Source organism: Aphis gossypii, chromosome 1 (assembly GCF_020184175.1).
Source record: "Aphis gossypii isolate Hap1 chromosome 1, ASM2018417v2, whole genome shotgun sequence".
NCBI classification, from domain to species: domain Eukaryota; kingdom Metazoa; phylum Arthropoda; class Insecta; order Hemiptera; family Aphididae; genus Aphis; species Aphis gossypii.
Window position 1 is genome coordinate 84,693,695 of NC_065530.1, and position 12,404 is coordinate 84,706,098.

Sequence of the window (12,404 nt, forward strand, 5' to 3'; positions counted from 1 at the left end):
TCTAGTTTAAACATTCGAATGAATTGACCAGCTCAGACTTAAAGTTAAAAACATTAACTTATTGTGTTTATACTTTCACGTTTATACTTCTTCTGAAATTTCAAACTTATAAACACAGATAATGTTCTTAACTTAAATTTTGTTAATAAGTCAATTCACTGTGATATTAAAGCTAATAACACGAGATTGGCTCTGCTGAACGCACAAATTTGCTGCAACGTCGCGCATGGCCTCAAAAGAGAGAAATAGTGCACCGGGTGATCCTCTTACGTTGATACATTTTCGTTTCTACATTAAAATATTATCTATTTTGAAAGCATTTAGCATAAACTATGTAGGTAGCGTTTTTATAAATTATAGCTTAGACTTTCTAAAAACGTTAAGTATTACTGAGACTCACCAGTAAAGTGAATACTATATAATAAAATATATAAATTAAGCATTATATCCGTTATATATTATTATACTTAGGCACCTACACAAAGTTATAATTTTAAACGTTTTCTGAGCATAAATTATTTTACGATGGTTCTAATAATATTGTATGGAGTTGATTTGGGATCCTTAGTTTTAATATAATTGTGTACACTGTACTTAAGATAATATAATCTAAATGCAATCTTGAGGTATTACGATGTGGAGAATTCAGAGGGTGTTATTAAGTACCTATTATATAAATAGTGATTTAATATGCATTAAAGTTTAAGTTGTTGGATTTTATACATTATATATATATTTTATTTATTCAAGAAATAATAAAACGTTTTTTTCAAAAATAATCTTATGACCACTTCAATTAGGAACGTGCTCATTACCACCTCTTCCTCTTCTATCACAACGTCTTGCTTAAAGCCCGTCATAGTCAACGACCGAAGCGGTAAAATGGTTTGGCATCGGTTCATTGCGTGCTTGACTTTATGCGTTCTTTTGTGTCTACTCTGACCCTTTAGTTGTATTTGTTTTTTCGTGTCTGTATATGTCGTTTAATATTCATAGTCAAATTATTATTGCATATACATAATATATATATATATATCACACACATATATGGAACTAGTGGGATGCACAACCCGAAAAAGGAAAAAAATACACCCCTGACAAAAAAAAAAAATAAAATAAAAACAAAATAAAAATGGGATAAAAAAATAAAAATAAAATAAAAAGGAAACGAGAAAAAAGAACAGAAAGAACGCGTCCTCGGAAAAAAGGGAAAATACAATAAGTGTACAAGGGCGAAAAAAAAATATATATATAATAAAAAGTTGAGGGGGGACGATGAGGTGTGCGTGTGAGGGTGGGCTGATGGCGGGTAGACGTTATGTACCCCTTCCACTGCGTCCTAAACTCGTACGATGTTTCCATTTTCCTTTGCCTTCCCCTCTCTCCGCGACCCACCTTTATTCAATACTCCCCCTCTCTCTCTCACACCCTCTCAGTCCCTCTGGCTCACTCTGTTTCCCTCTTATTCACTCACTCCGCCGTCTCGCGCTCGCTCTCATATTGCACCTCCCCGACGTCGTCGCGACGATGCCCACCCTGTTCCTTTTCTTCGTCCCGAGGTTTTTTTTTCTTTTTGTCTTGCATGTATCTCATGTGTGTGTGTGTGCGCTCGCCGCGGACGATTTTTTTCCCCTTCTCAGTTTTCCGGCATCGTTCGTTCTGTACGGTTTTCCCGAGCGCGAGACATTTTCCACACACATAAAAAACTCAACACACACAAAAACGCGCTCACAACTTCAAATAATATTATACGAACAATCGCTGTGATTGTACCGCGTTCGTTGCACGCGCCGATAAGTCGTTGCGAGCCACAGCCGTCACTTAAGCACACACACACACACACACACACACATAATATATTAGTAATATTGTTTTCGCGGTCACCACGCCGACAGCAAGTGCAATGACGACACGGCAGCGAAACGAACAGCGGCCGGACGACGACGACGACGGCGGCGGCGGCGGTGACGGTGACGATGACGATGCGGTTTCGCGGTCGCCTCCGCCGCCGCCACCGCCGCCGCTGTCACCAGATCCGCCGCCACCGCCGCTACCGCCACCGTTGCTACAACCTCTGCCGTCGTCACCGCCTCCGCCGCCGCCGCGATCTCCACCTTCACCGACTACGCCGTCTCCGCCGCCGCCGACCGTGCGGCCGGCAATGGTGCCACCGGTTCCGGAAGACGTGGCCGGCGGGTCGGTCGCTTCCGCAGCCGTGGCCGCCGCCGCGGCCAAGTTGCGGCCGGCCGAGTCGCTGATGTTGAGCCCGTCGCTGTACTACAAACGGCTGTTGGCCGCGAACGTGGCCGCCACTTTCGGCAAAGCCGTCAAAGCGCACCACCAACAGCAGCAGCAGCACCACCAACAGCTCCAGCAGCAACAGCTACAACTGCACCCGCATCACCACGGCGTCGGAGGGCATCACCACGTCGCAGCGCTGCACAACGCGCACGGCCTGCACTTGCAGGCGGCCGGTCACCATCACCAGCATCAGCTCATGGGCCATCACCAGCAGCAGCAGCAACAGCAACAGCAACAGCAGCCGTCCGCCGCGGGCAACAGATCGGCGGGCGCGTGCACTTCCGGCGACGACGACGAAGACGACGACGACGGTGACGACGACGACGACGACGACGACGATTGCGACGACGAAGACGACGACGCGGACAGCGGCGGACACCATCACAAGATCGGCGGCGTGGAGGTGACGATCGCGCGTGACGTGTTTCGCGCGACGGGACGTGTGTGGGTGACCGGGTCGTAATTATTATCGCGTGGTCCGTCGCGGGACGGTGGGTAGGAGGCGGCGTGCGGTGGCGGCCGTTTTGGCGCGATTCTCAGACCACCACCGCCGCCGCCGCCACCACCGCCACCGCCACAGACGGCGCGCACGTGTTATTTAACTTTTCATTACCAACGGCGCCGCCACCCGCACGTCCTGCGCCACCGCGTTAGGGCGAAACGCTGCTCCTTGTACGGCCGAGACAGACTCCTCCACCGCGCGCGCGTAATCATTACACGGTATTATCTCCATCATCCCTTATTATACGTCTCGCCGCACACTCTCGCCGCTAATACATATCTACTTAATAAAAACACCGCTGCACTTATCGCCGTTCGTACACCGACGGTCCTTTCTCTCGCCACCCCTCATTGCACCCGTACACCGTCCACGCAGCTTTTATACGTTACGAGACGCGTACTTCGTAGAGGTAGTATAGGTTTTATACTTTTATATGTATACGTGCCGTTGAATTCCACAAGTATCATCTCTCTTGCTATGGGATAACTGCAGCGGAAATATTCCGATTGCGTCTCTTTACTCACATTTTGGTTTATAAAAAATAACGTATATCTTATGGTGTAACTTATTTAAATTTTTTGACACGTCAATACACGGAATGAACAGGTATTGTTTTTTAAATCGTATATAACTGTATAAGTCAGTCCCAGAAAATAATAGCAGTTTTAAAAGTTTGAAAACGCATATTTTATCGAACAAAATAACAATAATATAGAAACGTATCATACGTGTACCTATTATACCCAGATAAATAATAAAATGTAATAATAAAAGTGAATTGATAATACATTTTTATCAATACAGGTAGGTTGATTTGTATGACTTATTTATATTTTTGTAAATGCTAATCTTTAATTAATGTACGACCACATCTCGCACTAGTTTTTAACCTTGTAGTTATCTATGTTTTCTTTAACTCGGACAATAGAGTACCCATCATTCGTCCATTTGCTCTAAATAATCGTTAGCTTGTGTGAACTGTGAATGCATTATATATTTATGTAAACACTTGTAAGACGCAATCTATTTATTAAGTTTTAATATAAGATTACTTAATACGTACTATACTTTTTAAAATAAAAAAGGTAATTTTGGACCTTGTTGGACTTATAGTCAGTATCAACTGTCATTCATCATAATCGATGTACGATATTTAAACGTTATCGTTTTTTTTCTAATTGTCATTCGTGTTTATTCGGACAGCAAAATAAATTAAATATTCAAACGTCGATAAGGGACGCATGTCACTTCTAACGTACAAAATTACGGTGTTTTTTTTTTTAGGATTATATTTTAAAATCACATGTTAAATATTTTTTTGACGGCTGTTCGATATGTCATCATTTCAATCGCAAAACTCGTTGTAGATCGATATCTACATCAAATAATAGACGTACGTTATACATATATCAATTAGTCGGCTTATTTTCAGTTATTTTCAGCGCTAAAAGAGAAACATATTTCTTGGTTTTCACAGTGGTTACGAAAAACAGTATCACCATTTATCCAATACATAACTTTATAGTAGGTATATGTTAGATTGTTTATCTAGATCGATCAGAAATTATATTATTTCATTCGATTTTTACACTTTTAAATTCAAAAATTACTAAAATTTCAAATAAATAAATTTTTTACCATTATTTTTTGATAAGAAATTTTAGGTCGATATATTTGGTTTTGATTTTTTTATGCTTATTTAAATTGTAACTTTAAAACGCATGAAAACTAATCATGACATCATTTATATAATAACGATGAGTATTACTTCGAAATTAAAACAATATAAAAAATATATAATTGTGCAACTACGCAGTAAAATACTAGAAAATGCATTTTGAAAATGTAATCATTAATAATTAATAACAAAAACAAAAACAGTCTGACTGCATTACTAATTATGCTGCTTTGTATTTGACCATACGAATTATGAATTTTAATTTAAAATAATTTAGGCATTATTTTAAACTGTTTATTTATATTTTGACTGGTATCGTAATATTTATTTAATATAGTATTGAATATTTAAAAATATTAATAAATCATAAAGTTGTTTGATTTTAGTATCAGTTTTTCCTCGAATTTCATTTCATATAGATTGCTAACCAGTAAAAAAAAAATTCACCAACTATTTATATTTTATAAATTATCGATATTATATTTATTAATAATTTGTGATAAACCCCATAAAGAAATATTTTTTGATAATTTTCTATTTAAATGTTGAGGTATTTTAGACTGTTTTTGGGACCGTTATAATAAATATGTATTCAACTTTGATGACTATACTAACCATTACTATACATAAATACCTTTGTTAAAAAAAAAAAAAAAAAACATTAAATAAAATGCAGCAAATAAAATTGTAGTATAATAATTTTTATTTTTGTAATTTATATTATATCTGGCTATTTATAAACTCATAATATTGCCTTACGCATAATACATAATAGGTACATAAAACATTGTAATTCGTTTATAAGAGATTAAGTTAAAATTGCTGATGACAACCTTACAGATTAATGGTTATTTTTTGTAATATATGGTAAAAAATACTAAAAATATTTGAGTAAATACTCGTAAATGGTGCTAATATCGAAGTCAAATAGACTTTTGGGGTGGTTATATTTACTCAAGATTTAATTATAATAATACTTAAAACATATTTTTCGAGTGTAATGATTTGACATTGCACGGTATAGATCTAAAGATTCTCCATCCCCAAACGGCCACTAAATTTCTGTATCATATTAATTTTGATTTTAATCGAAACAATGTATATGTAAATGTAAATATTTATCTCGTTCCATGATTTTACCGTATATCAACGTTCTTTAAAGAAACAAAACGTGAGAACTATTCATCCTGCTTCATAATACCTACGTGTGTAAGTCAATTTTGTCAGCCCTTTTCCCCCTAATTTTATCTGACTATGTTTTGTTTGGTCTCGTTACTGTTTCAACGAGTTGCATTGTTCTCGTCCGACAAATAATAATTAGTCGTTACTGTTTGTTTATTCATCATAATAATAATTATCCCGCGAGTTTTGAGGTTGAACCGAGTTTTAACATCAGCTACAACACAATGTTTGTTCTGGTACAATGTCGCTTATTGATTTCTAAAGTCAGTAGAAAAAAAAATTTTTTTAAATAAAAATATTAACCGTGAAACTGGTTGATATGTGCTCCACGTGCGTAAATATCATATGTGTGCGACGTATTATAGTTTTTATTTCCAAGGTCGATAATAAATAAATTATCGTGAAAAAAAATGATAAGAAGGGCACACGAGCGTCTGTTAGATACGCGTGTGGATTGTCGCGTTTGTTGCCGTAATCGCGTGTAGCTCTTATTTCGACGGGATCACCACATACATTATTATATTGTATTGTGTATTAAATAACATTATTAAGACAGTCGGCTCTTTATTTACATACCATTTCACTCTCAGAAAGTCATCGACCCATGCATATATATATATAAAATTGTATTCTAAATAATATTATGTCTCTCGTATAATTTTGTCGCGTATGAAAATTCTTTCGTTGCTTTGTGATGTCTATTAAGAAATTCATCTGACCGACGTTTTTTTTTTTTTTTTTATCCAAATATCCAGCCGAAAATTTAATCGACGTTAGAAACATAATACAATGCGCAGTATATAACATAATATCATTAATGTCTATAACAATAATATGTTGATTTTAATTTACCATTATTCATTAATAATAGTGTATAACAACGATAAATTCAAACAATCGTGGGCTATTTATTTATAAAACAATCACGAGATAATATATTTTATTTACGTAATAGATTATACGATTTATACGTAATACAGAGAACTCGATAACTTAGTTACATTTTTTTTTTTTATTGTATCTGTATTAGTTTTGCTATTGTGATGAACAACATAAAACACAATATAGATATACCTATAACATGGTATCGTTCGGACTGCGAAATATTAAATTGTCTCTATAAAATTCGCAACTTTATAAAATGATTTGTACCAACTTAGTATTATATAACATATACATATATATATATAATATATATAGTACCTACTTACTCAGTAAAATTTAATGTAGATATCACAAATTTTTAATAAATTATTAAATTCGGCAGACATATAGTTACGTATTCAATTATTATTATAGTTTATTATTGGTTTTTAAGGTTTAGGCACAATAATTTATTAACCGTTAAATCGTGAAATACATAATATTTTTAAATATTTTTTTTGCTGATGAGTTTTCTGAAATTTTTCTTTTTGTTAACTTTATTTACACCACGAAATATTTGTACAATATTATATCTGATATATGTTAAGTTATTATATCTTTAAAAATTAATTCCTAATCAACTTCATAGTCAATTCATATTAGCCGGTATCTTTTACTCATCTATTAAATATATTTATGAAATTATAAAAAATTATATACAATTCAAAGAGATATAATATGTATCCGTTATGCGTACTTACTAAACTACTATCTTCATTCAAAAGAATTGGAGCAGTGTTATTAGAGATGATCAGTTGAAAACTTTGTCCGACCCTTTAGAAGTTTCGTGTTGACTGGTTACAAAAACAACCAAAAGTCATAACTTACAAACTAGGTCAAAGTCCTTAACGTTAAACCCGTTTTATTCGAAACTTTTGTCGGAAATGACCATGTGTCGCTTATTATTAAGAAATACAAAAATCACAGCTTCATTCAACACATTCGGATAACATTTTTATTTTATATTAATATATTTGTATTAGGTATAGGTATTATAGTTACTAAAATATCAACTATAAAGATATAAACGATCAAAGGAATAATTAAAGTTTTTGAGGGAATGATTGCTATATATACTAGTATTATACTACTTAAAATATAGGCAAGCGTTTAAATACAATTTTCCAGTCAATTTTATTTTTTACTATACACCTATATTATAATAGTATTGTGTTAATCTTTTGTATTTACTTTATCTAATAACATTAAATGCGGGGCCCGTATATTATGACGTGATAACAACTTAAAATAATTTTTATTTTATAAACTACTTTTACCTTTTCTTCTTTGACATAATATGTATTGTATGCTTATAAATTAAAAAGGCGTTTTTAATATTCATAATCCTTTTTAAGAAATTAAAATTCCACAAAATGCAATGCAGTTATTACGTAATGTTATCAATTGTATTGTGTTAAGTATTTACTACTATTCAAAACCGAGACAGATAATATATTTAAGTATACAAGAATATAAATTTGCTTCGAAAGTAAAATTATTGTATTAAACGATGCTAACTCAACGTTTCAGCATCTACACGTGTTCAACAACATATATAAACTGTTTTTTTTTTTCAAACATAAGATTATATATATTTTAACTAGACATACGCGCGTGTCCATTTGACATGAGAAATAAATATTCAATAATAATGTCGTGTCAAGTAATCGACGAATTCCTTAAATGAATATGAATACAATTTTAAGAACATTAGAGTCCAATTGTTCGGACTGTTGAAACATTCAACTATAATATATATATATAGTAAACATGAGATTAAAGTATTTATATTTTTAAGTATGCAACGCATAATAACCCTTTGTGGTAAACAAGATATTTTATTAGTATTATAAAATGTCAAAATGATTATAATACTATTTGAGAAATAACTATTAAAAGTCGAAATTGTAAATTACGCTATTGCTTGAATACACTCTTTGTGTTTACAAAATAAAATAATGTATAAGTACAAAGTTTTAAAAGTTGTTTACCATTTATCATGTTTTAAGTATTTATTGGCATTATATTATACAAATTATTTCAATTAGTATAAATTTCAAAATCAATTTAAAATCAATCCAAACTCCTAAATACTCAAATACTTAATTATTGAGAAATATTTATAATTAACAAAGCTATACATTTAGGACTGACTTCACAATTTACTGAAGTTGATCAGTCAACAAAAACACCTTTATTTAATTGATAATATTATTTATTAGTCACCGAGAGCGCAACTAAGATATATTTATATAATAATATATTAATTTTTCATTAATTATTGAAATTGATTTTTAATATTAATTCAAATTATTATAAGAAGCTGTATTATAATAATACATATATTATTATTTTGAATTATTTGTCTTGTCATACGTGTACTTTGGTATTGCCGTATTTTACTATAAATCAAAGATTCCCGTCACAATAAAAGTATAAATGTTTTTTTTTTGCTCGGTAAAAAAAAAAAAAAAAAAATATTTTAATGGAGAATAAATACTATAATAATTTTGGTTCAGATAAATGAATTTATTCCGGTTTTGCAAAAATCAACAACCGAATATTTAACTGAAAAATAAAAATAAATTATTTCTTAAAACTACAATTAATCTTATACTCGTTTTATTTAGCTAATTAAATGTATGATTCGTCATTGCAGCTAACTTTCTACATTACACTGACGTTGACAAACATTAATATCAGTAGAGGTTAGGTTAGGATAGATATTTTTAATTTCGAATAGGTTAACCACCTATTAATAGGAATAAATTATAAACAAAAATCGAATGATTTATAAGGGTCGATCACGAGAGTGTTTCACAAATTTGCGTTTATTCAATCTATTATAAATTATAATGCGGCTCGTAGATTGTAATATTATATAAGTGACGCGGAGGTAGCATTTAAAATAATAATATTACGCTCATAGGGGAGGAGGGGTGTACCTATCGAAAATGAAAAAAAAAACGTCAACTACCGTTGCAATTGTAATGCGCGATTTATAATAGTGAAATGGGCAAATTGTATGCGCGCCGGAGCAAAAATAACTCGTCTACGTTATTGTATATTTTTTTTCATACATTTTTGCACAGCTCGCGACAAAGGCTGTGGCAGGAAAAAAAATAACCTTACGATATTAGAAATTTAATAGCGACGACGTTTATACGCGATTTAAAGCTCCAAAACCTGTGCAGTGTGCACTATTTCGTACGCACGCGCGCACAAAGTGCGTAGGTAATACGAATGGAATTCGCACGTGTTTCGAAAATGAAAGTTTGGCGTCAATGACTCGAAAATATTTCATTCGTCTTGAACTTTATTCCCTCCGTGTTTTTATCGTTTACAATAGCACAACAATCCCAAGTCGACTATATATCCCTATAGAATATTGTTATTGTTATTGTAAACCGTGTTCTTGATGGATTTTTGTTTTTGACAGAAGGCGGCTTTCCTGTGGCCGTCACCGGAGCAACAGGCACAGCAGCAACAACAGCAGCAGCAGCAACAGCAGCAGCAACAGCAACAGCAGCAACACCAACAACAGCAACAGCAGCAGCAGCAGCAGCAGCAGCAGCAACAACAGCAACAGCAAAATAACCTCGCCGTGTCCGGCGGTCAGACGTTGGGCCCCGGCGCCGGTAACCTGAACAACAACAACAACAACAGTAGCAGCAACAACAACAACAACAATAACAGCATCAGCCACCTGAACGGCAACAAGTGTGGCGTCGGAGGTATCGGCTCGGCCGTCCATCCGCAACACCTTCAGCAGCAAGGTGGCGCGGCCACCGGGGCGGGCGGCACCGGACTGGTGCATTGGATGTCCATGATGGCCGAGCACATGAACAACGCCGCGGCCACACATCACCATCATCATCACCCGCATCACCATCATCATCCGGCCGATCCGGCCAACGCCATGCACTACATGTGGAACACGCCGGCCGTAGACGTGGTGAGTTACTTTTTATGAATAATATAATATTAGTTTTTTTTTTTTTTTTTTTTTTTTTTAATACACCCGCGGCAACTTAGGCCATTGGGGATGGATTAGGTTTTTAATCGGTTATTACTGTAAGGTTGGGAACGGTAGGGAGAAACACGTGTGTGTGTTGTGGCAGAATTTCTAATGGGGCACCCGTAGGTTTCTGCCATGCCCCGGGGTGGGGGATGGCGGCACTTATTCTCCGGACACCGTGACTTGCCTGAAGAAAAATGCCACCCGGTGACCGCGGATCGAACCAGCGACCGGCTGCGCCGCAACCGACGCCTTAGACCACACGGCCACCTCGTCCCCCATAATATTAGTATACTCGTAAAAAAGTTCATTTCCTTACAATTTTTTTACCCGACTCGGGTCGTAGTTGCAGGTTTTCTAATAATATAAGTAATAATAATTAATAAACATTTTACTGGATGGCTTTAACAGCTGTCTTGAGTTACGATATAATCGGCAACGAGTTATTGGAATTCGATTTTTATGGTTTTTTTTTTCACGCGGTCTAAAAAAATTATTATTATTTACAAACACGCGCAAAGGGCGCTCGGAGTTAATCGGAGAAGAGGCCTTTCGTTAATCGAATACACTTTGACGAAATGTTTTCAGTTTATATTTGAAAAATATCTCGTCAAGTTGTTATTAACAAAAATAAAATGTCTATGAATACAGTGTGAATGTTTAAAAAACGGTTTATTAACATTTTATAAATGTTAGAGTTGCACAATCGACACTTAGTTTTGGTTGTATAAAAAAAAAAAAAAATTATATTACATTTTTATGACTTTTGATATATTTCTCCGTGTTAAACTTGAAACTTTTAGTTGGATATATACATATTATTCATTATTTATTGATTTAAATCCGACATTGCAAACTCGATTTACGATATCCGAATAACCGTACTTTAATTTAATGATGTGCATATATCTAAATTATATACGTCGTTATTATCGATGTGTCTATTATGCGAATTATACAAGACGACTTAAATATTATTAATGCTATTTAAGTCGACAATACGATTTCCATCAGAACTCCTACGTGTAAATTATTCCACCCAATAGCAGTTTTCGGTTATATAATTCCATAATAATAATATTCGTTTATGGTTTTTGTATTTGTTAAAAATCTTTACTCAATTTCTCATTCTGCGGAGACAGAAAAAAATCGTATCCTTCACACGTTCCCAGCGGGCCTTTATAACGTTTAAAAATCCCGTAAATCCGTACGAAAATAAAATCCAAGTCCATCCGATATATATATAGCTGATTTATACCACGGTTACGTGCTCGTGATAGCCAACAATCGTGAGAACCGCATTACCGCGGCTATCTTACCAAAATTAAGAAACCACTGACGCCAATATAATAACACGAATGAAAAACTATATATTGTGATATTAAAATATACAAACCGTAATAGTGGCGACTCATTGTATTAAAATATGGTGAGTCGGTAACTATATATTGCGTTGTTTATACGATTCGTATACACATTATCGTATCGTATTCGTATCGCGTTATTATTATTATTTTTTTTTTCGTCAAAGATTATTAAACCGTGAACAGAAAATATAATCATACATAACTAATTTTTGACTGAAATTAATCGAATCGGTATTTTTTCTTATGAACCAACTATATACCTACATTATATTGTGATTGTCGACTGATTGAAAACATCTGTAGTAAAACAAATTATTATTGTTATAATAATAATTATAAACCGCTGTTGAAACGAAATTAATATACATTATTTTTTAGTAAATCAAAATTAATTTTAATATTTTACACCAGTCTAAGAATCGATTTTAAACA

General features: G+C 34.2%; 1 protein-coding gene across 3 annotated transcripts in view; it reads left to right on the forward strand.

The window, feature by feature from the left end:
- The first annotated feature begins 767 nt into the window (after positions 1-767).
- The window catches only part of LOC114132375 (zinc finger protein rotund-like), a 107,766-nt gene continuing 96,129 nt past the window's right edge, over positions 768-12,404 (forward strand). The window contains exons 1-2 of one of the 3 annotated variants that reach the window (XM_050205125.1): positions 768-2,704; positions 10,027-10,542. In XM_050205125.1, coding sequence (XP_050061082.1) covers positions 1,904-2,704; positions 10,027-10,542 — 1,317 coding nt within the window. In that variant the 5' untranslated portion in view covers positions 768-1,903. The remainder of the gene's footprint in view (positions 2,705-10,026; positions 10,543-12,404) is intronic. The other 2 variants (XM_050205124.1, XM_050205123.1) reach the window with 2 other exon arrangements.